Source organism: Aulonocara sp. 'chitande type north' Nkhata Bay, linkage group LG17 (assembly GCF_057382095.1).
Source record: "Aulonocara sp. 'chitande type north' Nkhata Bay isolate Kocher_YH1m ecotype deep benthic linkage group LG17, A_spYH_male_GT1.1, whole genome shotgun sequence".
NCBI lineage: Eukaryota > Metazoa > Chordata > Actinopteri > Cichliformes > Cichlidae > Aulonocara > Aulonocara sp. 'chitande type north' Nkhata Bay.
In genome coordinates, this window is record NC_141360.1 from 40800478 (window position 1) to 40825642 (window position 25165).

At 43.6% G+C, this 25165-nt stretch overlaps 2 protein-coding genes across 4 annotated transcripts; both read left to right on the forward strand.

Moving 5' to 3' along the window:
* The first annotated feature begins 1004 nt into the window (after nt 1-1004).
* On the forward strand, nt 1005-7090 carry mob3a (MOB kinase activator 3A). Of its 2 annotated transcripts, none has more exons than XM_086269030.1 (4): nt 1005-1230; nt 2132-2702; nt 3761-3963; nt 6686-7090. In XM_086269030.1, exons 2-4 carry the CDS (start codon nt 2285-2287, stop codon nt 6713-6715), a joined length of 651 nt encoding a protein of 216 aa, XP_086125156.1. In that variant the 5' UTR covers nt 1005-1230; nt 2132-2284; the 3' UTR covers nt 6716-7090. The 2 variants fall into 2 exon arrangements, with proteins under 2 accessions (XP_086125156.1, XP_086125159.1); XM_086269033.1 differs by lacking the exon at nt 1005-1230 and adding an exon at nt 1249-1339.
* Nucleotides 7091-13707: 6617 nt separating this feature from the next.
* On the forward strand, nt 13708-23536 carry mknk2b (MAPK interacting serine/threonine kinase 2b). Of its 2 annotated transcripts, XM_086268678.1 has the most exons (14): nt 13708-13857; nt 14405-14622; nt 15035-15125; nt 15258-15359; nt 15455-15552; nt 17812-17891; nt 18017-18090; nt 18201-18305; nt 18395-18450; nt 18557-18652; nt 21676-21870; nt 21973-22137; nt 22239-22279; nt 22380-23536. In XM_086268678.1, the coding sequence occupies exons 2-14, from the start codon at nt 14572-14574 to the stop codon at nt 22654-22656; spliced, it is 1431 nt and encodes a 476-aa protein (XP_086124804.1). In that variant the 5' UTR covers nt 13708-13857; nt 14405-14571; the 3' UTR covers nt 22657-23536. The 2 variants fall into 2 exon arrangements, with proteins under 2 accessions (XP_086124804.1, XP_086124805.1); XM_086268679.1 differs by lacking the exon at nt 14405-14622 and having other exon boundaries at nt 13719-13857.
* The last annotated feature ends 1629 nt before the right edge of the window (nt 23537-25165 follow it).

The window sequence follows — 25165 nt, forward strand, 5'->3', positions numbered from 1 at the left end:
TTTGTTGGGCTTTTACATCCATAATGCATAAAACAGATTTACACAATTCAAGTGTCTTTGAAAGACACTATATATTATACACTGTAATTTAAGAAAAAACATATGGTGACAGTTCTGCCACCAAACATGCTTTTTAGCCATAATTTGTAGAGTTTGGTTGTACAAAGGTGTCAGATACTCGATTAGAAAGGGTGACGATTGAGCCCAAACTGTCAAACAAGGAAGAAATATCATAGATTACCTAATAACTGAGCAGGTGTGTGGTGTCGAATTAACTTAAATTTAGATTTGTTTTAAAGTTAGTCTTAAGTCCTCATGTGGGGCTGTGTTTGTGTGGGTCAGTATGGGACATGTCAGTGACATTGGTGTGTAGTCTGACAGTTTCATATATGTTTATGTTTATTTATATTTATACATTTAATTACAGCAGCAGTGTTGGCCAATATAGCTTAAAACTGTGCAGGTTACTAGATTAGGACCTTTTGTTTATTATAAGCACACATACGCACATATCGTTTCATGCCATAGTTTCTCCTTTGCAAAACTGAAAAAGAATTTCATTTCTTCAGTATATGCTGACACGTCATTCAAATTCTGTAACACTTGTAGCTTTTGTTTTACTTGTAACTTTTCCTGCTTGACCTTCTGTGGCATGGCTTGGGTAAAAACTATATTGTAGAAAACTGCAGACTGCAAACTGTGAGGTACTGAGTCAAGATGTAGGACGGGAGAGCAAAGAATCAAAACGCCGTGTAGTCCCACATAAAAAGAGACATCTGATCAGGATACGGGCGGAGCAGGATTGATTCTTCCGAACAGTAAAATGAGAAAACCCACACTGGAAACTTGATTTAGTTTGTCAGCAGGTGTAAGTGATTAATACATGAAAACTGCTCTTAGGTCAGAGGGAATGTAATGAAATGACCAAAGCTAACATGAAAGTCTCCACATATAGTGGAAAAAGCAGTCCCATTACTTTGAAAATCCTGAATCCGGAAGTCGCCGCTAAAGCCGCTAGCATTGCGCTGGTGTACTTTTCGTTTCACAGGGAGGAGTCAGACATTAGTTTCTTTATCAAAGTGACATGTTCGTACCGTTATTACTAATTCTACGACATGTATCGCACCGTGTGTCCATAATGTAGCCCGTCTGCGGTGTCGACATAAAGCTATCGATCAGCGACCAGATATTTCTCGATAAAAGGTCGAAGGAAACAGGAAGGCGGAACAAGTAAGTTCGGGAAAGTGGCTTTCAACTGTATCATTTCGTCACCCTGCGAAGAGCCGCCCGAGTTAACTGCTGCCCTTAGGCGGCTTTTTCCCCTCGTTTACGATAGCGTGTGAGTGATCCGGGTTTGTCGTGTGTTTTTAGCGGGTTTTATATTTGCTGTTTTATGGAGCAACAAGTCCGGCCGAGTTAGCTAGCGTCACGTCACGAATAAACTTCGCACCGCCGTCATGAGCCCCGATGTTGAATCTCTGACTTTTATCCTGGAAATGTGCTTAAAAACGACACAAAGCCCTCCAGACAACGAGCAATGTGGACCTGATGTATATATGGAGGCGTAAATAAACACGGCAATGTCGATTTACGTTGGCAACACGCGGTTTGACTTGGTTTTATTGTCATTCGGCATATTCTTGATTTCACGGCGGAATTGGTGTATGAAATAGGAAATGACTCACTCAGACACCATGTTTCATCTTTTAAGGTTAATCTCTTTTTGCCCAGGCTTGACGTTTGCAGACAGCCTCCCAGTGCTGCAGTGTGGTCTCAGATCAATTATGTCGGGCAACTGGGCATTTTATTCTGATTACAGCCAAATTATTTAGTTGTGTTGCTCTCGTGCGTAAAATTTCTCGCACGGCCTCCATTTCTTTTCCGGTTTAACAGTTTTATATCAACCTAGCATGCATCTAACATATGATTCATGACTGGGAAAAACCCAAATCTCACTGTTGTTTGGCATTTTAGACACTCATTTAACTAACAAACATGCTGTTTGCAACCCTAGATTTTAATTGTTACATACACATGCAATCAGGTTTGACAGGAAGTAGACATTTCAATGTAAATGTGCATATATTAACCAAATTCTGCCCTTTTCTTTTTCTCCTTTAATCGTACACAGGAGTCAGAGACTCAGTCCAAATAAAAACCACGACAATCCATAACCAAAACAACCCACACTGGCTGTTCACACAACCTTGTCTGCTTCCATTTCAACGGTAAATAATCCACCTGAAGCGTTCGAACAGATCGTCTGCCGCCACCACATGCGACCATGTCCATGGCCCTGAAACAAGTCTTCAACAAAGATAGGACATTCCGGCCCAAGCGCAAGTTTGAGCCCGGGACGCAGCGCTTCGAGCTGCACAAGAAGGCCCAGGCGTCCCTGAACGCCGGCCTGGACCTGAAGCTGGCTGTGCAGCTGCCCCACGGCGAGGACCTCAACGATTGGGTGGCCGTCCACGTGGTCGACTTCTTCAACCGCATCAACCTCATCTACGGCACCATCAGTGACTCGTGCACCGATCAAACCTGCCCGGTCATGTCGGGCGGGCCCAAGTACGAATACCGCTGGCAAGACGAGCACAAGTACAAGAAGCCGACCGCCCTGTCGGCTCCCAAATACATGAGCCTGCTCATGGACTGGATCGAGGTACAGATCAACAACGAGAATATCTTCCCCACCAACGTCGGTAAGTGTTGAAATAAGCCACGAGCCACGGCGTCTCAGCGGTTGGTTCAAGTCTGTCAAGTCATCTCATGAGGCAAACCAAGCGACCAGCCCATTCACAGACAGACTGTGGCCACGCTTCGATATGGTTACGAAGCCATTCCAGTCAATAAATTCCAAAGTTTTATTTGGTAAACTTATGACTTTTGTTCAGATTTCAAATTTTCTCCTGTTGGTGTTTTAACCCAGTGGCTCCCTGCATGGGTGTTGGCACCACAGGTAGGGTCACACAGCAGAAAGTGGGGAGCTGATGCTTTAATATATCTTTACTTTTATGAACTGAATGGCTATAATGAGTAACCTCTATTTCATTTTAATGATCCTTTCAGTGTGACTCATTCGGAACGCAGAGAAAAGCCACTTAAATGATTAACGTGTAATAATTACAGAGGAAAATTGAAATGAGATGCGAACGATTCACATCTGAAATGTGAAGCCTGTTTTTCAGCATCCGCAAGGCCACGTATGTCAGATTACCTTCAGCGCTGAGCATTGCTAACATCACAGTTAATCTGCTGCAGTGGAATTTGTGGTTTTCTATTATCTCCGAGTGTGTTTGTGTGCACTGTGCTGTGGCTCAGCAGCTGACTGACTGACTACAGAAACATGCCAGCCAGTGGATTTAGAAATGGGTCACAGGATGGACAGTAAGGCTATGAATAGAAACGACCTCTGACGCAGCCATCCTCTGCAACACGTTCCTAAAACATTATTTAATTAGTCAAAGCAAAACGATGTGCTGAATTAAGCGTGTGTTGGGAGATTATTCGGCACACCGAGCCCTGTCGATTTTCCGATCGTGTCCGATTGTGACGCTGGCCGCGTCTGCTGCCGATTGGCGGCTGGTGTCCAGGCCTGAGGGGGAGAAGACGGGGAAAGGTTAATGTAGAAAAAGCAGCCTCACTTTTAATTAAATGCATCAGTAATTTCAAACGTGTCTGTTTACTCCGGAGCAAATAAAAGGTCACCGCAGACTGACCGCAGCCTTCTCGCTCTGTCTCCCATCTGCTTGACTCCCAGGTACTCCCTTCCCTAAGACATTCATGCAGGTGGCTAAGAAGATTTTGTCGCGTCTGTTCCGGGTGTTTGTCCACGTCTACATCCACCACTTTGACCGCGTGAGCCAGATGGGGGCAGAGGCTCACGTCAACACCTGCTACAAGCATTTCTATTACTTTGTCACCGAGTTCAACCTAACGGACCACAAAGAGCTGGAGCCCCTGGTGAGCAGATGACATCGAGCTCTGTGTGTGTGTGTGTGTGTGTGTGTGTGTGTGTGTGTGTGTGTGTGTGTGTGTGTGTGTGTTCCTGTCTAACTATCTTTGTGAGGACTGAAATCTGCATTCTACTATACTTCTGAGGACACACTCACCGGTCCTCACAAGTTTGAAGGCCTTTTTGAGGCTCAAAATGTGGTTTTAGTGTCAGGGTTACAATTAGGTTATGGTTAGGTTTAGGGTAAGGGTTAGGGATAGGCATTCATTTTTAATGGTTATGGTTAGGGTAAGGGGCTAGGAAAACCATTATGTTAATGAAGGTCCCCACTAAGATAGCTGAATAAGATAAGATAAGATAGAACTTTATTAATCCCTCGGGTGGGTTCCTCTGGGAAATTCGATTTCTAAAAAAGCACAGCACCGACAGAAGTTACAGAGAATGGGCTTGTGTGTGTGTGTGTGTGTGTGTGCGCGCGCACGCTTGTGTAATAATCAGCCCATGTTAAAACACCGAGATGCTGCATTTGAAGGTTGCTGTGACACAAAGCTGCATTTTAGAGCAGTGTACAGCGGAGATGTGAGGCTAATCTTGCATCGTGGGCCGGACCGGCGAAACTCCCTTCTGTACGCTTAACGGCACAAATCAGTTTTTCCACTCGATAAAGTTTTTCTATTGTAATAAGTGAAAAGGAATGAAAGAAATCTGTAAGCATGACTTTTAGGGCTTAAATTGTCAGAAATAAATGTATAGGACTAGCGGGCCATATTGGAGCATTTGACTGGCTGTTTCTGGCCCCGGGCCTCATGTTTGGCAACCCAGGTAAACAGACTATCACATTTCCTTTAAATTATCTTTTGAGAAGTACAACAAAGAGCCCGATTACTACATTATCAGATCAGTCTAGCATATCGTTTGATTTAGGAAATTAGAATTGGCACCCCTAGTGGTCAAATCGTGTAAGTGCAAGACTGTTTCTAAACTTCCCCAAAAACTTGTGGCTTCTCTGTATTTCAGCATGATGTTGCTTAATGGGTGATGCATAACTTGATAGCTATAGATGAGAAGATGTGAGTTTAAAAATGAAGCTGTGGGTAAACTGTATCCTTTTGTTTAGTGTAGCTAATGAAAACTGCAGTCATGTGATGCCTCAGTGGCCCAGGGATTTAGGTCACTGGTTTTTAGGCTGCAACAAAATGTCCTGTGTACAAGCTGCAGATTGCTGCAGCTTAATGCGATGAGTGGAAAACTACAATAGTTAAGACCCATGTATGAGCACACCAGAGAAATGCAGGACTCAAAAAATGAGTCTTTGCAGTTTGTTTGTTTTAGAACAGATTTTTTCTTGTCTTTCCATTATTCTGAAACCCAAATTTATTTTACTGTTAACTGTCAAAGACGAGTGCTCACTCTGTCAGGTGTGTGTGTGTGTGTGTGTGTGTGTGTGTGTGTGTGTGTGTGTGTGTGTGTGTGTGTGTGTGTGTGTGTGTGTGTGTGTGTGTGTGTGTGTGTTTTGACCAAAAAGCTTGGACTGCTTACTCTTTGTTTCCCACCTGTATGTTGCCCACAGCAGTGTGCTGTCATGTAGAGCTGGGCGATATATCGAGTTTTTAAAAAATATCGATATATTTTTATACGAGAGATAAGATCTGACAATATCCTTTATATCGATATAGTCTATGTTACGTTATAATTATACTTGTGGAGCCGCAAGTTTGCCTCTCTTTCGTCCACTTCCGTCTCTACGCAACGTTACTCGGCCTCACCTCTCCTTCACTGAACACAACTCCCCCTCCTCCCCCATCGCTTCACCTGCAGGAAGCGACAAGATGGACACGGCAAATCTCCGTTAACGAGTTACTGCGCATCGCCCCGTGCGTGGGGCTGGACGGCGTCAATGTGTTAGCTAGCTAACCACGCTAACGAGCTAACCACGCTAACGCCATGCAGCCCAGAGGTGCTGCACGGACTAAAATCCTTTCATTTTCTCAAAAGTTGACAGCGCGCCTAATGTATGAATTTTGGTTGTGCTTGATGGCCGCGAACCGATTTTATGCGGAACACGGCGCTCAGCAATCTGTCAAAAAATGTTTTAGTACGACTTTGGTCAGCTACGGAGCCGCACCGCTTGATGGATTGTCGGAGGATTACGGCTGAGCCTCGCGGAGTGATACGCACTGTGCTTCAACGTAATATTACCCTACTGTGTATAAGGACCATAAATGGCACCTGTTAAGAGACGTGGTTGCGAAGCGGATTACAAACTCCAGGCTGTCAGTCACGCAGTACAAGTTGGGAACAGAGCAGCTGTGAAATCTGTCTTTGTTATTGTGCTCAGCGTCTTTTAGTTTACATTTTGACTGCACAATTGTGAGCTTTTTGTTATGCACAAAAACAACATTGTTTTCTTTTATTTATGGAGCATTATTATTTAATAAATGCTCATAATTTATTTTTGAGTAAATTTTATGTACATCTATGCTCTATGTTAATAAAAGTGCCTGTGTGACATATGGGACACAGCTTTGACTAAGAACTCTCTTCTTGTTCTTACTTTATGGCTTTAAAAAAATATATCGAGATATATATCTTATATCGCCATCCAGCTAAAAAATATCGAGATATGAATTTTGGGTCATATCGCCCAGCCCTACTGTCATGTGATCAGTGTAGAAACTGGCTTTGGAAAGGTTCGCTCAGCTGTGTGCTGTTTGTTTGTGTCTGCCACAGAAAGAAATGACCTCTCGGATGTGCCACTGAGGGACCTGCGGACACGGCGAATGGATGCATCCGTCCATCTCGAAGACTGCTTTGGAGAACGGAAAACGAGCAATCAAATCCAGAGTCTATTTTTATATTTAAGTACTGTAATCTATTTTAGCTGCATACTGTAGGTTTAACCAGGAATCCTGTTGCGCCAGGGCGTTCTGCTCCTTCTGAAAAGTTTTCAGACATTTTATCAGAGCACAGTATTAAGAGGTCTGTTTGTGTTAATGTCTTTTTTTTTTAATCTGAATCATTCCAGGATGCTTCCTCTTTTCTTTTCTGTTCCAAATGATCTAAAATTAGTACGGTTTCTTTCTTTTCACCTGTAAATCTCAGTATGTTCTTACATTAAAGTGATTCTCAACTCTTTCTGATGCTGATGATAATGGGCTGCAGCATTTTTTTTAAGTCATAAAAACCTTAAGATTAAACTGAGGGAAACGGAGGAAACAGAGTATTTTACTGAACTGAATCCATTTAAAGTCATTAATTTTTATTGGTTAAAACTCATATGTGCAGACAGGCTAGATACTGTAATGGTGACTCAGACATCAAGGCTGTTATCTTACACGCTGGGCTGGGAGCCATCGGGTCGGGTTCTCAGATGTCAAACCTGCAGGTGTTTATTGCAGATACTCTTGGCAGCTGAAGGTCACACGAGACTTGAACCTCACATGACAAACACAAGTGGAAAAACATGATGAACAGGCTGTGTTCACTAATGTCCACCAGGAGGCGTCAGACTCCCAAAACCTCCCCGTCTCCCTGAGCTTTCTATCCTGTGGTTGCTGCTGTACTCTTATGAAATCTGCTCAATGTCCCACTTTGAGTCAAGAAGGGGGGGAAAGACCTGATTCGGGTGAATGATTTGGCTAAGCTGGTTATGCAAGAAACAGGCCAGACTGTACTGTGACGAACACAGAGAGAGGGTTTGTTTTTGGATGAACGCTGCTTAATGTGACTGAGCCAACAATAGTCCCGAACAACAACATCAGTGGTTGGAGTTGGTGGAAGTTATCAGCGCTTATGGGCGGGGTTATATAAATAGTCACACAGTCTCTCTCATTACTGCTGCAGGGGTGCAGTTAGTCATAATAAACCATTACTCAGTCATCTTATTCAAGGCAAATCATGTAAGCCATCGTTCAGAATGGCCCCTTTAGGTGCACCTATATAGTATATGAGTGTAACATCAGTCTTTGCAAAGCTCATATCTGATACTGTTGCACACGTACACACACACACACACACAGCTTTCAGCACTGCGTTATGACATAAAGTGGAAAATTACAGTTCACTGTTACACCCACTCTCTAACTGCAGTTTACAGGCAAAACACCAAACAGGTTAATTCCTTGAATTTCAAAATAATCGCACTTCCTGTTCGCACTGTCTGTAATAAATGTAAACAAAAACTCTGCAAAGCTCAGGGCTCGTGTCAGTCAAGTGTTTCATCTGCCAAAACCTCACCACACTGCAGTCACACACAGGAAAAAAAGAATGATTTCATCCACGAGGCTTTCTGGAAACATTTTATTCAAAAAAACAAACAAAAAAGTCACGGCCAAAAATTTAGAATGACATCTTCAACTTCTTTTTTCCTTTTTTGGTGCTTGAAGAGTAAGTCATTCAAAGACTGAATATGTCTATTTAATAAAGAGACCTCAACATTGCAGTCAAGCAAAAAAAAGTAACTTGTAACAAAACGCTGTATGTTGTTGGACAATTTAGGCAACATAGTAACTATTTTTTAATACAATGTCTTTAAAGGACACTGTCTAATTCCATAGTCAGAAAGAAACATTGTACTTCACTACATCTAGTTACCATTACATATATCCATGCACACAAATAGTAAGGACAGTCTATGGTTGCTATTGATTCATATCATTAATAACTGAAGACTTTCCTCCTTTAGAAAGTACGAGCTGACTCATATATGTGCTAGTCTGTGGTCACTAGTTCCTTTACAATTAGGAATTTTAGAAAGAAAATATGTGAAGCTTGTAAATTATTGCTTTCTGATAAGTTAAGCTACAAAGCATTTATAAATGTACAGCTAAAATAATTAGTAAAAAATTATTCTGAAAACCATTTCAATGCTCCACTCATTTGTTTTATCGCCCTGAGTTTTATCTTACTGAGTACTCAGAGCATTTAAGGCTACAGCCCCGTTCACCCATTCAGCGCTGTGTTTTATGCCTTTAGGGGCTTTTTATGACTTCTTTTAACTGCCGACCTCCCCATTGGTAAATAACCTGCTCAACCTTCAGCTGTTGTTCATGAGAAAATATTCCACGGTTTCAGCTTTGCACAGTTGAAGGATGGTTTCAGTTTCTTCCAACGGTTTTAATGTAGCTTTAAAAAGTCTCCTTTGGACAAAGCTGACTTTGGGGATTTGACATGCGTCAGTATGTTTTCTGAATTTTTACAAATCAGAATGAAGAAGGTGAATCTATCAAGGAAACAATCACTAGCTGCACTCCTGTATGAAACAATTGATTCAATTTTAATGCACAAAAACTGCTTATTCATCTTCATATAAAGCGCTAAAATGAACCCATTGTCACCTCCTTCCATCAAGCTGGACAAATACATTTTGACATATACGATAAATATGAATTTTGATAAGAAACAAACATGATGTAACAATGTGCCACGGTTAATTCACCCACTGGAATGACCTCATTGCCTCCTGCAACCTGATCCTCTTACAGGAGTGTCCCTCCTCTCACAGTGGAGTCAGTTCCTCTGAACACTGGGCTGCACTCTCTCAGCACGCTTTACGCCTGTTACGTGTGAGATGAGATGTACCCGCCTTGCGCTCTTCCCCTCCCTCCTTCCTTCTCTCTCCCGCCCTCACTGGCGTGTTTTTCTCCTTTGGAATGTACCAGACAGACTCGAGGGGCTCTGCGATCGGCACAGTGAAGGGAAGCGCTGGCTACAGGCCAAGAACAAGCTCCAGCCAATCAGGCAGAAGCCTGTCCAACTCTGTGCTCAGCAGTTGCCCGTCTGTTGTTTTCATGGTACAGTGTGGTTATTTACATACAATCAAAAACGGGCTGGGATGTAATGTGAGTCAGTAAGTGCCGGACTGAGGACACACCCTTAACGGTTTTGCGGCACATGACTCAGTTGCATCATGCGGTTGTGCAGCTTGTACAGATGAAAAGTGGCGATAATTTTAGGACATTGGAGGTGGAGAGGCCTCGTAAAAAGTTCCAGTAAGATAATGATGTATTTAAATGAGGCCGAAATTTGGGCAGATTCAGCTTCTGGTTACTTGAGCTCGAGGCTTGGAAATAAGACTGGTATGGACTAGTCTGGAAGCACTCTGTAGATGTCCTTCTGGGCCCTCTGTGTGGGACATGTTTCACTCTGCCACTAAACTCAACAACCAAAACGCATTTCTTCCTGAAAGTCCAAACCCTTGTGGATCATTATTGCTGGAACTGTTCAAAAACCGGGGTTTCCATGTCCCTGGCGAGTTGGGTGTTTTTCCCTGTCCACAGCAAAGACCCATTTCCCTTTCTGCTGTGGACATGCAAAGGCACATCTGTACACTGCAATTCTCCCTAATTCTTGCATAACGACAGTAGATTTATAGTTATTAAAAAGCGGAAGCCATGCCTGTTCCAGCATGTCTTACACCTAATCTTTGCACAAATGTTTCTAATAAGTACTGCTAGAACATTGGATTTAAGTGAAAGGGCTGTATGGTGAGGGCAGAGAACAGATAAAAACAACAACAACTACTTAGTCATACAGCAAGTTATTTAGAAACCAAGAAGTGACACAAGCTCTAGTGCCCAGGCTGAAAGGTCAAATCTTACATTTCAGCCTCTCCCTGTCTGAATCAAAACTACCTGATTCATATCAATACCCTTTGTTACACATGGTTATGTAACAAGCACAAAGTGCAAGCACAGAAAGAACACAAAAGGGTTCCCTAGTGTACAAATGGAGCAAAACAGTCTGTGTTGCAACATTTTTTGGCAAATCGGAGAGGGATTTCTGGGTACTGGAACAATTTGATTGGCCTAGTGCGCCGTCTTTCTCTTTCTGCCCCATGCACATCCATTTCTGCCAGAGATTACAAATTTCCCATCTTGTGGCTGTTTCCTTGTAAGAAGATTGTTCAGTCAAAGTTGCTTGGAAAAGGGAGCACTCTGGGGTGCTGCGACCTCCCTGCTTAGGAAAAGCATCTAACAAATGTTCAAATTAGTACAAGACTGCTGACTGTGTTTAGCTCCCTAATCTTGTTGGCCTTTGGGGGTTGTATTGATACGTGCCGCACGTGCATTATGTGAAAACACTTGCAGGTACGACAGGCTTTTCATGTATGTGGACAAATATGGTGCACAAACAGCACAGAAATGTTTCTGCAACAAATCCTGCTGCTCTGTACCCGAGGGCCTCTCACCAGGCCTGTCTCCATCCATCCATCCATTTTCTTCCACTTATCCAATTCAGGGTCGCCGTTTGGCCCAGCTGTCACAGGCAAAAAGCAGGGCACGCTCCGTATTCCGGTCACCAATCTGTCACCACACACATAGAAACTCACACTCCTATGGTCAATTGATAATAACCAGTTAACCTTACTGGTTTCTGGACTGTGGGAGGAAGCCAGAGTACCCGGAGGGAACCCACGCAGGCACCGTAAAAGTGTTCAAACTACGCACAGACAAGCATCAGACTGGATTTGATCCAGGACCTTCACCACTTTGTATTTTCCTTTTGCTGTTGCAGTCATATAAGCGTGGGCTTTGATAAGAAGAGTTTGGAGGATATTTGAGCGCTTGCTTTCCATCCTTACTGTTGTTGAGTAGCTCCATAAAGGTGTCATTAAGAACGTGAGAACGTCACGAGAACGTGTTATGATGGGGCAATAATGCACATTTCCGGAACAACAACAAAACACTGCGATTGATCCACAGCTTTATCTACGCACATTACAAGGCTACTGCAGTGCAAAACAACAGAGACACGCCTCTGTTAAATCACGTATCAAATTAAACAACCCAGGATAATCTCCAGATTGAGCTGCTTTTACGTCAGAAAGAGCTGCTGTCAAATGTAGGCACGTATCGTGGCCCCGTCCCTCTCTCTTTTGAGCTGTAGTGACACAGACCCACCCCGTGCACCCCGTGAACTTGGAAGTGCGATCTTGTTTTCCCACTAAACCCTGCGACTACACCATGTGCTCCCGACTGGGGATCATCGGCCAATGCGTTACGTAATGTTTGCTACTATTGGGCTTGTGTTTTGGGGGTAGAAGGTGAAAGGAGGTAGAAGGAGAAGGAGAGACACAAAGCATCCAGTTACAAGGCAGCCGACTCCTGGAACAACCCTTACATGGTTTTAAGACACCCAGTACATGAATACTGAAGTGGAACTCCAAACCAGGGATTATATCCAGTAGGAAAAAGGAGCAGGGGAAAGGTTTGTTGGACCATGTGCTTATAGTGCAACAATACCTGAGCACTTCTAGCATAATACATAGCATCACTTAGTAAGCTGGTGCAGTTATTACATACTGTATTGTGAGAATACGTGGAAATAAGTTTCTCTCATTATGAGAAACCACTTGACTGAACCTGTCTAAATACCTGCCTCCATATAAGCATATCACATCTGCTGTGGCATCTCACAATTAGCAGATGGGCAGAGAGATCACACATATTTTCTGCGTCATCAGGATCCTTAAATTTCTTTCATTATCACAAGCACGACACATTGTCCCCACCCCCGTCGAAACAGCTTCTACATCAGGCTGCAAAACGTGCATGTACTCTCACAAAAGGTCAAAGGTTCAGCTGGAAATGTTCGGTTTCTGGCATCATAGGATATGAAGAAATGTTGATGGCTTAGCTATTGTAAAAGCTACCAAATATCCCAAAAAGTAAAAACTATACGGTTTGGACTGATCCAAAAAATCTAATATTTGACATGATTTCTTGATGTATGCAGTTAAATAAAGTAACGTGTACTCAGGAATACTTCAGTACACTCCTCAACAGATATTTGTCTTTTAAAAACCATACATTGTTCTAGTTAAACCATAGTGCAGTTTAGCCAGCAACAACAACAACAAAAATAAGGCTGTCTGTATCCAGTGCGTAGTACAGCTCATAGTTAAGTACATTGTGGTGCCGTTCTGGTTGTATCGCGCAACATTGCATGAGACCATGCGCCACAGTGATATGCCGCAGAAGCTGAGGGCATGGCCCCGGCCCAGTCTCTGAGAGGGAGCTGGGTGCCGTGACTAAGACCTTGGTTTTCGATGAAAACCCTGCCCGTGGTCATTCATCCCTTGGTGTGAGAGTGAAGTCATTATAATTGTAGACTAGAGAGTTTTTGACGCAAACAAAGATGGGGCAGTGCTAGTAACTTGCACTGCTTATTTATGTATTCACAAAAAACACAAGGCTGGCTCTGTTTTTAAGTCGAGTTAATAATTAAAGTGTGCCTTTGACGTACAGCGACAGCAGCATAAACAGATGAGGTGATCGGGACGGTGTAAACTCGCAGATCTGGTTTGCTGCACTTTGCACTATCTCTCCCGGCCTCCATCGACATCCTCTTCCATCAAAACAGCGGTGGGACGTGCTGACTGTGACTACGTGCGTGTATTTTTTTTCGTTTTGTTCTTCGGTAAGTCCCGCCTCGGGGCCCTACCCCCTCCTAAACAAAACAGACCTGACTGGTTCAATACCAATTCGTGTACGGTGCTCTTTTTTCCTCAAGTCTCTATCCTAAAATATGGTCTAGAGTTCAAACGAGAATATAATACATAATCTAAATGGCCGAGCTTATTAAGTTGTGCTTATTGTGTGTCATATTTAAATAACCTTTAGCGTTCTTTCCCTTAAGAAGTAGAAGAACGCTTCAACAAAACGAAATGGTACCCTGCCACAATAGCCTTTTCTCGAATATACGCGATCAGTGCGGGCTGCTGACGCATTCCTCGGGAGGGCGGAGTCACGGGAGGTTATAAAAACACCCACACTCGTTCTTCTCAACCACCTTCCACGCACAAACTATCAGTCGTATCCCCCCTTGACGTCCTCTGCGGCTTTCGAAGCTGTGGGTCAAGCAACGACGCTAACACTGGAGCTATAAAAATTAACAACGGGGTAAGTAAGGAGAAAAAGCAGGCTGCTGCGGCTTTGTTTTGCCATTTAAAAGCGAAATGGCTGTTTTTGGAACCGCTATGCAGTATTAACGCTCACTGGCTAATCTTTGTTGTCTGACGTTAAAGTTAATTCTGATGTAACTGTCAACTGGTTTGCACTTGTGGGTTACATTTTGACTGGAGATGTGTTTTTGTGTGTGTTGGTAGCCTTCCTGTAGCGGTTTCACCGTTTTAACCATGGCCTCTAGATATATTTACTCATTAGCCAAACTGCTATGATTTTAATGATCTGTCCTCGTGCTTAACTGTCTGTAACTAACCTAAGGGCGAGCTAAATGGGAGTGACGTTGAATGCTAGCTGTTGCGCTCTCGCGCTCTGTTTGTATGCGCACGCGACAGAGATGAGCCAGCCTGCTGTTTGCCTAAGCGTTTAGTTAATCGTCCACAATCTGGAAAACACGAAGAGTTTAGGTGTTGTGTGTGTTTTTTTTGTTTGTTTTTTTTACACTGGATTGTAACGCTGGGGTCTCAAATTGTGTCGTCAACAGGGCTCCCGTTTAAAGCGCCGCACCAAGCTGACCAGCTAGCGCAGTGTGATCACTTGCGTCTCTCTCTGAAACGATTTTGTTTGTTTCGGAGAAGTGCAAATTGATTCAAAAACCACTGCCGCCGCATATCCTGATCGGAACCCCCCCACACACCAAATCGAAGCAAAATGGTGCAAAATAAGATCGCCGAAGTCACTGGATTCCACCGCTCCTTCAAGGTGAGCTGGAACTCTATCCAGGGATAGCTCGAGCTCCTGTCACTCCTTTTGGGAAGATTGTAATCAGAGCACGTTTGGCAACATATATGAGAAGGGACTTCACCTAGCTATAGATAAACGCATCTTCTGGCTGACAAACATGGTATACTTCCTGCTGGGCACATGCAGCTGATGAATGTATGGCTCGAGTATGTCACAGCTAATAGTTGAAAGATGACCAAGAAAGATCCTTATGGCCTTGGGACGTTCTTGTGTTGGTGTAACAGATATGAGCGATTATTCAAAATGTGTCAGCCTCTCAGTCTAGTTTGGCTTTATAGTCACAGTAGGTGTTATGACTGACAATAGATGCTCTCATCTTGACTGGTTCACTGAGATTGCACATCATAACAAACATGTTATTACTCCATAGGGGCAAAATCCCTTTGAATCAGAGGACTTCACTAAAAATGGATCCCATCTTATCGATTCATCATTTAATTTTGACTCCTCCCCCAGACATGGTGAGTTTTATGACTAGTTCAGTATAATTCACATAAGTAAAACTTCCCCCTAGTTTCTCTTTCAGTATTTGGGATTTGTTTGCATTCCTCTATCAATAGCTGATGGTAATGTAGGCACTCCTGTTTTGACAGACATGCCTTCCAGTCAGCCTATTGACATCCCCGATGCCAAGAAGAGAAACAAGAAGAAAAAGCGTTGCCGGGCAACTGACAGTTTCTCTGGAAGATTCGAGGGTAAAAGCTTTCATTCCTAGTTGTTATAAAAACAGCTGTATAAGCTGCTCTCCTTCATGTAATTGTGTTTTGCTAACTTGCTGTTTTTGCCACAGATGTCTACAGACTGCAGGAAGAGGTCTTGGGAGAGGGTGCTTATGCCAGAGTGCAAACATGCATCAACCTCATCACCAATAAAGAGTATGCTGTAAAGGTAAGACACTGCCACGCATTCAGTGGATACAGTGTGCTTTAATGTATTGTTGTCAATGAAACCTTCCTATAGGAGATGCTAGAGTTCTAGGACTCTGTTTGGCTGCTTTACAGTTAGAGGGTTGGATTACGTAATGAAATTCCTTTGTGTGAAGAGGCTCTGAGCCATGAGAGGAATTTATTAATATAAGTAAACTGGGCTATTGCATCAGTGTTTCTATTGTGCTTCCTTTTCACGTCTTTTTCTTGAGAAATTTTGAGGAAAGTTTTGGTCTGGGACAGGATGCCTCTTTATCTTTTCTCTCAGTTCAGCTCTCTGTAGTGGTTTTCTGCAAACTTTCCTCTGTTGTGCCTAGTGATGCACTTTTTGTGTAAAAGACTAGCTGCTGCTAGTAGACACGCCCCCCCCCTCTCTTTTTCTAGCTCGTCAGCCAATCAGAGAGCTGGAAATGATATACCCTCCCCCTTTCTTTACAGCTTGCACAGAGAACATTGTGTGCTGCTAGCTGTGCCAAAACAAAACCCACAGAAAGGAAGGAGGGGTGATGGGTGAGGGTTGTGACCCGGTGTGTTTACACTGCTTTGTTCTCACTCTGTACAGTTACTTTTTCGATTTCCTTTTTGAATGGCGTGAGGACTTGTATGCACATGTTCAACTCTCGGGGACTTCCTTTTTTATTACAAAGTCATTTCCTTGTTTTAGGAGCAAAACATTGTGAAATTTTTATGTATTTATTTATTTTTTTGCTGAAGTGTGCAAAAATTTAAATAATCCACTTTTTTTTCTTTTGAAATCCCATTTGCTCATTGGACATAAACATTAATTAGTTATTCCCCAGATTTTGTTCATGTATGGATCAAGTCTGAGTTAAAGGCTGCTTCTTTAGTGCAAGTGTCCATATCTTATTTTTTTTCCTAATTAATATTTCAGAGGTGCTGTACACAGATCCTCATGTGACTGATCAGTTAGTTTGTCCCAGAGTGATTTGTTATGGATCCCTTGGGACTATGCAGTCCTGGGGGAGGAGGTAGGACGGTCTGCTGGGAGTCGAGGGGGACTCAGACTACTCCTGCCAGATGTCCCGTCTCTCCCCTCCCCCTCTCTAGACACAGGGGGAGTAGGGGGGTGAACTGCATGTGCGGGCTCTGTTGCGAACGCAACAAAAGCTTCAGGCATCCATAGACGCACAGAGGGCCGAGCAGCGTGTGTCTGAAGGCTCCCAAACAAGTCCTGTTTAAAGCTATTATTTCACAAGCCTGGGTTGATGTTAGAACCTGCAGTGAGGTCTCGCTTTTCAGCAGGCTGATGTTTCACGAGCTGCAATTTGGATAAGCGACCTTAAATCTACCACTTTAAAAATAGTGTCCTCCCATTTGGGATTGCAATGCATTCTTCAACCTTATAGTTTCTGTATGGAAACATCTACCAGGGTGGGAGTTCTGCTGTGGCAGGAGAGGGTGAGCTGATTGTTGTCCTGCTGACTCAGACTGGAACAGTACACAGGCTTTGGACTGCTCACAGGCCTCTTGTCCGTGTATTAATCCTAGACACATACTGCAGCTCTGGCCCCAGTGGGCTTCAATAGCAGCTGTAATCCAGCTACCAGGAAGAGAAGCATGCACAGCCTCCCAAGCACACAATAACAGACCAGAGCTGGAAAATTCAGGCTTTTTGCTTTGGTGTCAGCAGTCTATCTTTCTGTCTCTCTTGGCACAGCATTATGCAGCTGGTGGCCCTCACTGCTGTAGTTCCCGGCAGCTCTGTTATTTTTAGAGCAGTTTTGATAATTGTAAACATTTTGGATTAGGTCATGGGATGTTTTGAAGGGAACACTTATGGCTCCTTAAGATTTACATATGGGTTGTGCATAAAGGTTAAACATAGAGACTGGGGGCTGTTATTTTCATTCAGCTCTGTCTCTGGTATGCTGGGCAGTGCTGAAAGTAGGTTAAACTATCTCTGCAAGTGTGTCACCGGGTAGGATAAAGGTTGGCAAGCAGGAAAACGTTGGAAGGAAGCTCATTATAGGGGACTGCATATGGACTGTATAGTGAGCTCTATACCGTCTGCTTTCTGTTAAACACAGCCACAAGTGGGGTTTGTGGTGCAGTGAGAGAGTGGCTGCCATGCCCACAAATATGTATACTAAGCACTTTAAGAATTGTCCTCCATCCTGTTCTGTATAAAAACACAAAGTTCTGCTGAAAATGGGCTATTTCTGGACAAAGTGGGCTCAGCTTTGGTGCTTTTCTGTTGCAGATAATCGAGAAAAGGCCGGGTCACAGCCGCAGTCGTGTCTTCCGTGAGGTTGAGATGCTCTACCAGTGCCAGGGCCATAGGTAACTTTCTGCTGTTCTGACAAAACTAAAGCCACTTGACAGTCGTATGGAAGCAGTCACAAAGCCCTTTATTCATCATCACACTGCAGACCTCAAATGACTCGGTGCCTTTTTGTTTTCTGCAGAAACATCCTGGAGCTGGTGGAGTTTTTTGAAGAGGAAGACAAATTCTACCTGGTGTTTGAGAAGCTCCGAGGAGGTTAGTAAATTACAGCTGCTAGTTTACAAAGAAATTCTGCTGCTTTGGTGAGTGTGTTTGAAAGCATTTAGCTTTTAAATGGAGCTAATGGACTCTCATTTCCCTCCTAGGGTCAATCTTGGAACACATTCACAAGAGACAGCACTTCAGTGAGCAGGAGGCCGGTCTCGTGGTGCAGGACATTGCCAGTGCTCTAGATTTCCTTCATAACAAGGGTAAGATCATTTGAACAAAATGGCAAGCAGTATTACTGCTCACAGTTTCAAATTAAATATGGATATAACAGGCATCTATTTGTTTTTAGGAATGGCACATAGAGACCTGAAACCTGAAAACATTCTCTGTGAGAGTGCACACAAGGTGAGTTTACTGCAGAGATATTTATGCCTAAACGTGTTTCAGAGGTCAGCTGATTTGTTGATAAAGCTGCTGCTGGCCTTTTGTTAAAATCTGCTCTTTTTCTCAGATATGCCCGGTCAAGATCTGTGACTTTGACTTAGGCAGTGGGATCAAGCTGAACAGTGACAGCTCACCCATCTCCACCCCTGAGCTCCTCACTCCTGTAAGTTACTCATCCAAAAAATGTTTTTTAAATCGCTGATCCAGGAGCAGATTAATCAGTTACACCGTGACATAGTGATTTGTTTTCTTGCTGTGGATAAAAGCGGCTGTAAATGTGTTTATCAAGTCTCACCTGGCTGATCATTGGCCAGTCCTCAGTGGGGTTAACTGATGTTTACACTAGTTTACTGCTGGGCAGTTTCTCTGAAATGGCATGGATTGCTTCCTGGATGTGCCAAATTTTATGTTCCTCTTATCGTGCTGGATACTTCAGTGTGTTAACATTTGGAAGCATATCTGTCTATTTAATGTTGATGTCCGTTGATGTCTAATCAATAGCAAACACTGAGGGGTCATGAGCTTGAGTCTGGGGGTTATGATTGTTTAACTTTGTGGCTGTCGTCACAACACAAAGCGTTACCACTGAACAGTGTCCAGAACAGCAGGAAACCCTCAACCTCAGAGGAGTGGTAAAGTTGAACTGGCAAGCTTTCTACTTGTGTCAACACTTGCTCTGTCTGCTGCTTATCTAGTGTGCTGAATAGATGGACCAGAGCAGGTGAAGGATGGCAGCTCAGCCCTCAGGAATGTGGTTTGGTGGGTGGGGGCTTTCGGCATTGGTAACTTCATCTTCCTTGCACAGAAATAATGGATGGTGGGCCCATCCCCGGACTTGTTGAAGGGTATATGGTTTGGGGCCAAGAGGTGTCATGTGCTTTAGTCTTAAATCAGGATCTCCCTCGGGTTAAGTTGATCCAGTAATATATTAAAGTGTTCGTTCAATGGGAGAAAAGCCTCTGGAGTACAGAAGGTGGTGTGATAGCCCTGGGATGTAACACTGGAGGGTACATGATAACTTTTACAAGGCTGTGTCCTGTGATATGAAGGAGTCGCAGTGAAAACCCCCACAAGCGTTTGCTTATTTCTCCTTTCTCTCTGTGTGGTGAGAGGAGGAAAAAAACCATACACCCTCTTCTTTCAGCTCAGTCTCCGCCCAGTGGCCCCAACCACTCTTGTGCTGGTCTGCGCTTTCTTTATGTACTTCATACAATAGCTGTGCATAAGGCTTGTTCTAGAAATTTTAGTCTCTCTCCCCCCACACATGGCAACTGAGATGTGATTGGATAGCCCGGTGGGAGGGGGAGGATAACTGGGAGGTGCAAACTCTGCCCGCTCATGCGCTCTGGCTTGTTTTCCTTGCTTGATCACAGGAACAATGTTATGATTTTCATCTCACGACTGGCACTCTCTCTGGGCCCCCTGTAACCACTTTACTGCTGTTGCACAATATGCACTTTTGCATTTGAAGCGCAGTTCTATGGTTCTCAAATACATTTTATGATTTACAGGTTTACTGTAAATGTAGTGGTGCTATACTGGGTGTAAACTGGGAAAATAGGGACTCGAATGAGCCGAGATAGACCCTTCTAGGAAAAAGACTAATTTTAGTTTACTAGGAATTCTGCGTGAGTGATTGCCCACCTATGTGCCCAGTGAGATGTAATTCTGGCTGTTCGAATGCCGAGGCTTAAATGTAGCAGCTGGAAACTGTAACACTGCACACAAGCAGTTTAGTCTGTTTAATTGAGGAAACTGCTTGTTTGTACCTGTCATAAAGGTAGGTGCAGTTTCTTGAGGACAGAACAAGTCTTCTTCCTGTAAGCCTCTCCTAGTAATCCTTTCATTTACAAACACCAGAGGTGTGTCATCGGTGCTGTGGGTATGGTGTGACTAGTCACATGGTCGTAGGAAAGCCCCAGGTTGCAATACCGACAAATCCTGTGGTAACAGCAGCTGATTAACAGCTCTCTGCAGCTTACTGGAAGGTTTGAAGAGGATGTGACTGCAAGTTCGCAAGGTGTGCAACAGCACAGGAAGAACAAATGCAAGTTTATATTTAAGTCTGTGCCAAAGAGCCACGATTACTGTTATTTGACTGCCCTCTTTTAGCCCTTATCAGCTGCAGGTAGTCATGGACTGGCTATCTATGTCCTGACTTGTTTGTGATTCAGGGGTGGTAAAGCAGCTTTTAAACACGATTAGCCTTGATAGCTGTTTATGATAACACAACTATTGCATTAGTCTTCAGTTTCAAAGTACCTTGGTTGGCAAAAAAGAGAGTGCGTGTGTGTGTGCAGCAGCTGCATTTGACTTGAATCCTGGAGGATTGTCTGTGTAAGCAGTTGCCCCAGACTCGATGATGGCGGAAACATGGGGGTTGGGATTTTCTTTGTCTGAAATGCGATTCCTGTGCAGCAAACTTCATTACATAAAACTGGAGGTGGAGTTAGCAGACAGCTGGTTTATGTTACTGGGACACAATGGAGGCCTGCTCAATGTAAACATGTGCCCCCACAGATGGAATGAAGGATATGTGGGGGACTTCATGACAAAAGGACTAAAGCGTCTCAGAAATGAACATGATCTTTGTCCTGCTGAACCAACGACCTGCTTTTTCCCCACCTAAAACTATTAAAACAGTACTTGCTGTTTGTGTTCTCAAGTTATGTAACTGACCAGGGCTCAGCCCAGTCTCTGGGTATGCAGGACAGCCAATCCTCTTTTCCATGCTCGGGGTTTGGCCTAATTTCTCTCCTAGCTACATAACAACATGCTGGTAGAGCTGAGTCTGTCCTTTCCCTCAACAAAGTCTGCCTGGGCTGTGTACAGCTGTGTGATCAAAGCACTGAGTCACCACTCGCTGTCTACCCACACAAACCTGCCTCATAGCACGTTCCAACTAAGAAATGTTCAACGGACTAAGACGAGCAGTTTTGTAGATTAAGTGAACCCATTACTGCAGATAATCATGCGACTGTCTCATAGACTGCCCCCACCCCACAAGCTAAGAGTGGGGCCTTAGCTTTCACACTCGGAGCCAGGAGGTGTCAGCTGAGTGAAAGAATGTGGCAGCAGCCAAGCAAAGCGTCTCTTTTTTCCTCTGGTTTAACTCTTTCATGCTGCGCTTTGTTGTGTTTTTCGTCCCTTGGGGCTAACGCACTGGCTTTCTTGTTCTTCTTTTAGTGCGGCTCAGCAGAGTACATGGCACCTGAGGTAGTTGAGGCCTTCAGTGAAGAAGCTACAATTTACGACAAGCGCTGTGACCTGTGGAGTCTTGGAGTCATTCTGTACATCATGCTAAGTGGCTATCCTCCATTCGTAGGCCGCTGTGGTGGCGGCTGTGGCTGGGAATTAGGTGAACCCTGCCACACCTGCCAGGTAAGACTGATGAATTCATTCCCGTGAGTTTTGTTTGTCTTACGTTATCTTTGTGAGTTCAGAGCAAAGTAACATTTGCAAATGTTTCGCATCTGTTTACAGAACACTTTATTTGAGAGCATCCAGGAAGGAAAATATGAGTTTCCGGAAAAAGACTGGGCTCACATCTCCTCAAGTGCCAAAGACCTGATATCCAAACTTCTGGTCCGGGATGCCAAAAGTCGTCTGAGTGCCAGTCAGGTGCTGCAGCACCCCTGGGTGCTGGGGGTGAGTCTGAATCCACCACTATGCCACTTTTTTTGCATTTTAGGCAAATCACAGTAAAGTTGTTCAAACAAAAAACCAGTAACATGACTTTGATTTTTCAGGGTGCATCTGACACTTTGCCAACATCCATCTTACATCAGAGGTGAGAAATTAAGAGCGACAAGACACTCTGACAATAAACATTTCCAACTTTATACCTGCTTTGATCACAGTTTAATCTCTTTTCCCCTTTTCCTCATCAGGACCAGCAGTGCCAGGGATCTTACAGTTTTTGCAGATAAGGCCATGGCTGTGAACCGGCAGCTGGCTGAACAGGATGGCATGGAAGAGCAGCAGCAGCAGCAGGAAGTCCAATTTTTTGTTACCGCTTCTGGCTCATCTATGCACCTCTCTCCTCCTTCCAACTCCAAGCTGGCCAAGCGCAGGCAGCGAAGCAGCCAGCCGAAAGGTGGGCCCGTCTCCGCCGCGGAGCTTCGTCAGCTCTTGGCCCCCCTCGTCATCGTGGGAGACTGTGCCTGAACTTTCCCGACCTTCCGTTATGATTCAAGTCCTGTTCCACGACTGCCCTGAGACTCTTCCTCCTCAGTTCTGGCCCCTCTGGCCTCGGTCCCTCTGCTATTCAGGTTCTCTTGCCAGCTGTAAAGGGAGATGCTGCCTGCAGCCCTTCCTCTAAATGCCTTCTGCCCTTCTCCAGCACTTCTGAAGCACATCAGCACAGGGCCTGCATATAGCAAACACAGCTATGTGCACTTCCAGGTTGGGGAGGAGGGCCAGTTAATGACTCGTTGGACAGCAAAGTATTTTCTAAGTTATGTTGGTTTTTTGTTTGTTTTTTTTCCTCATGCAACTCAGTTCAGAAGAAATCCGAACATAGATCTTCGAAACTAAGCTCAGACACCAAAGGACAACCTGTTGTGCTGCTCCCACGTTACAACTGGATCCACTGTGAATTAAGTTATCTGGAATGTTTTTTGCCTGTATGTATATGCACGAATGGCCCATCTGCACATACGTACAAGCTTATGCAATATGCCGAGATGAAGGCTGTTCCTGTCTTGAAAGGATTCAGTGTAATAAGGGTTGGAAGGGCTGTAAGCCAGTGCTGTCTGTGCCTGAGGCGCGTTGGCTGGAGACTCTTCAAAGTCTTTTTTTGTTTTTTTTGTTCCCCTCCGTTTAAGATGAGCTCTTTACAGCCGACTCTTGTGTAAATGTCTGAGATGCACACTTATCCAGCTCGGTCGCCGTGCACTTAGTGCTCAAAGGGCAACGGCTGTTTGTACCTGACCAGCTACGACTTGCCGCTGCATCGGTTGATGCGGTTTTTCCTTTTCTTCTAAATTGAATCTAAAACTAGTGAATTGATTTGACTTGGTCATGCTTGATGGCTGCCGGGGAGGGGGGAGGGGCCAAAGCTCATAGCGTGTATATCTGGCTTATTAAGCTAATTATACAGTACTTAAAATGGCTACGCAAGTGAACTGGGTCAGTGTTACTTTCATTGTAAAGAATTTGACGTCCCCTTGCTACAACCAGAATTTGTTTTTGTTTTTTTTCTACAGATCAATTTATGGATTTAACTTTAAATATTTTGGCAGTAAAAGTTTAAACTCCTGTGAAGGGGTTGAAAAGCACATTTTGCCCAATGTGACCAGACTGTCATTTGTTGATCAGATTTATTTGGACCATCATCTTCGTCCTCCTCGTCCTTCAGGGTCTCAACGTTGTCTCTAACGACACGCCGCCCCTCCCAGAATGATGTCACAAATTTTCTTTCAATGTTAGAGGCAGACGGGAAAAATAAAATAAAATAAACACAAAAAGGAAAAACATTCCACAAAAAGACAAAAAAAACTTCAGACATTTAGCTGTATAAAGTTTACTTTTTTTTTTCTTCCAAGTTTGAAAACTCCATGTCAATGTGCCACACTGATTTTTATTTTTATCCTTTTTTGTATGGCTGTTAATAAGCTTCTTTTTTTTTTTTTTTTTTTTTTTTTTTTTTTTCTCTTTTCTATGGAGATTTTTTTTTTTTTTTCCATGCAGGTGCTGTTCAGTTCAGGTGAAACACCAGATGTTTTCCTTTGTTGTTTTTAATGTTTGTTTTGTTTTTGAGTTTTTAAAGTTGAGTATGTGGTGTATGAGGTAAAAATGGAGAAAGTTTAAGTTGAACTGGAGCGTTCGTGCCCAGTGAAGGCAAGTTTTTAAGTGTTATATATATATTATTATTATTATTATTATTTTTTATATGTGAGCAGGGTGGGGAATTGGCACCAGCACCGATGTGGTAAAACATGAAAGTGGCTGGTACATTTCAGACACAGAAAACATTAGTATGAAGTTGCTGGTGAATTTGGAGCAGTTATCCATGAGTGGCTGGTACATGTTCATTTTTCCCTACTCTGCGTTGGCAATAATCTTTCTTTGTCGTTAATTAGATTAAGTTAAAGCTCATTCTGAAACTGACAGGTAATGGACTGGCGATGACGTCTCTCAGCACTGTAGCCATTTCACCAAAGAGGGTTCAAGTCATGACATTGAAACATATGATCCACGACCTAGCAGAGATAAGTGGGGAACTTCTGATCGTCTCCGTGTCCTGTCGGCAGCACTGCAGCGACGGTACTCTGGAAATGGTGTCAGATGACGCGTTATTCTGTTAATAGGACACTGTAATAGTTCTAAGAATACCTTTCTACAGATGCATAGTTATGAGGGTTTATGTCTTATAATAAGACTTACTTGAATATGTGTATGCAGCTGTTTCTTCATTTTGGAAACTACTTTGCTTATTGGTAATCTCAAAGCATTAAGCTAATGATCAAGGCAATCTTTGTGGGGGGAGGGGGGTGAAAATATACAGATCAGTATTCTGCCTTTTTCGGGGGGGGGTCTTCATACAACTGAGTTTGTCCCTGTCTTTGAATGGGGGTGGATACTCAAACGCACACTGTGGCCATACTCTGTAATATCCCGACCAGTACAGTAAGGGTTTTCTGGGTCATGACCATTTCTATTTCATGTCGAATGG

Bases quoted from the DNA above. Each gene is read 5' to 3' on its own strand.
- mob3a (XM_086269030.1), top strand. From the start codon at position 2,285: ATGTCCATGGCCCTGAAACAAGTCTTCAACAAAGATAGGACATTCCGG. The intron at 2,703-3,760 runs GTAAGTGTTGAA...CTTGACTCCCAG, and splicing joins TATCTTCCCCACCAACGTCG to GTACTCCCTTCCCTAAGACA. The intron at 3,964-6,685 runs GTGAGCAGATGA...TGTCTGCCACAG, and splicing joins ACAAAGAGCTGGAGCCCCTG to AAAGAAATGACCTCTCGGAT.
- mknk2b (XM_086268678.1), top strand. From the start codon at position 14,572: ATGGTGCAAAATAAGATCGCCGAAGTCACTGGATTCCACCGCTCCTTC. The intron at 14,623-15,034 runs GTGAGCTGGAAC...ATTACTCCATAG, and splicing joins GATTCCACCGCTCCTTCAAG to GGGCAAAATCCCTTTGAATC. The intron at 15,360-15,454 runs GTAAAAGCTTTC...TTTTTGCCACAG, and splicing joins TTTCTCTGGAAGATTCGAGG to ATGTCTACAGACTGCAGGAA.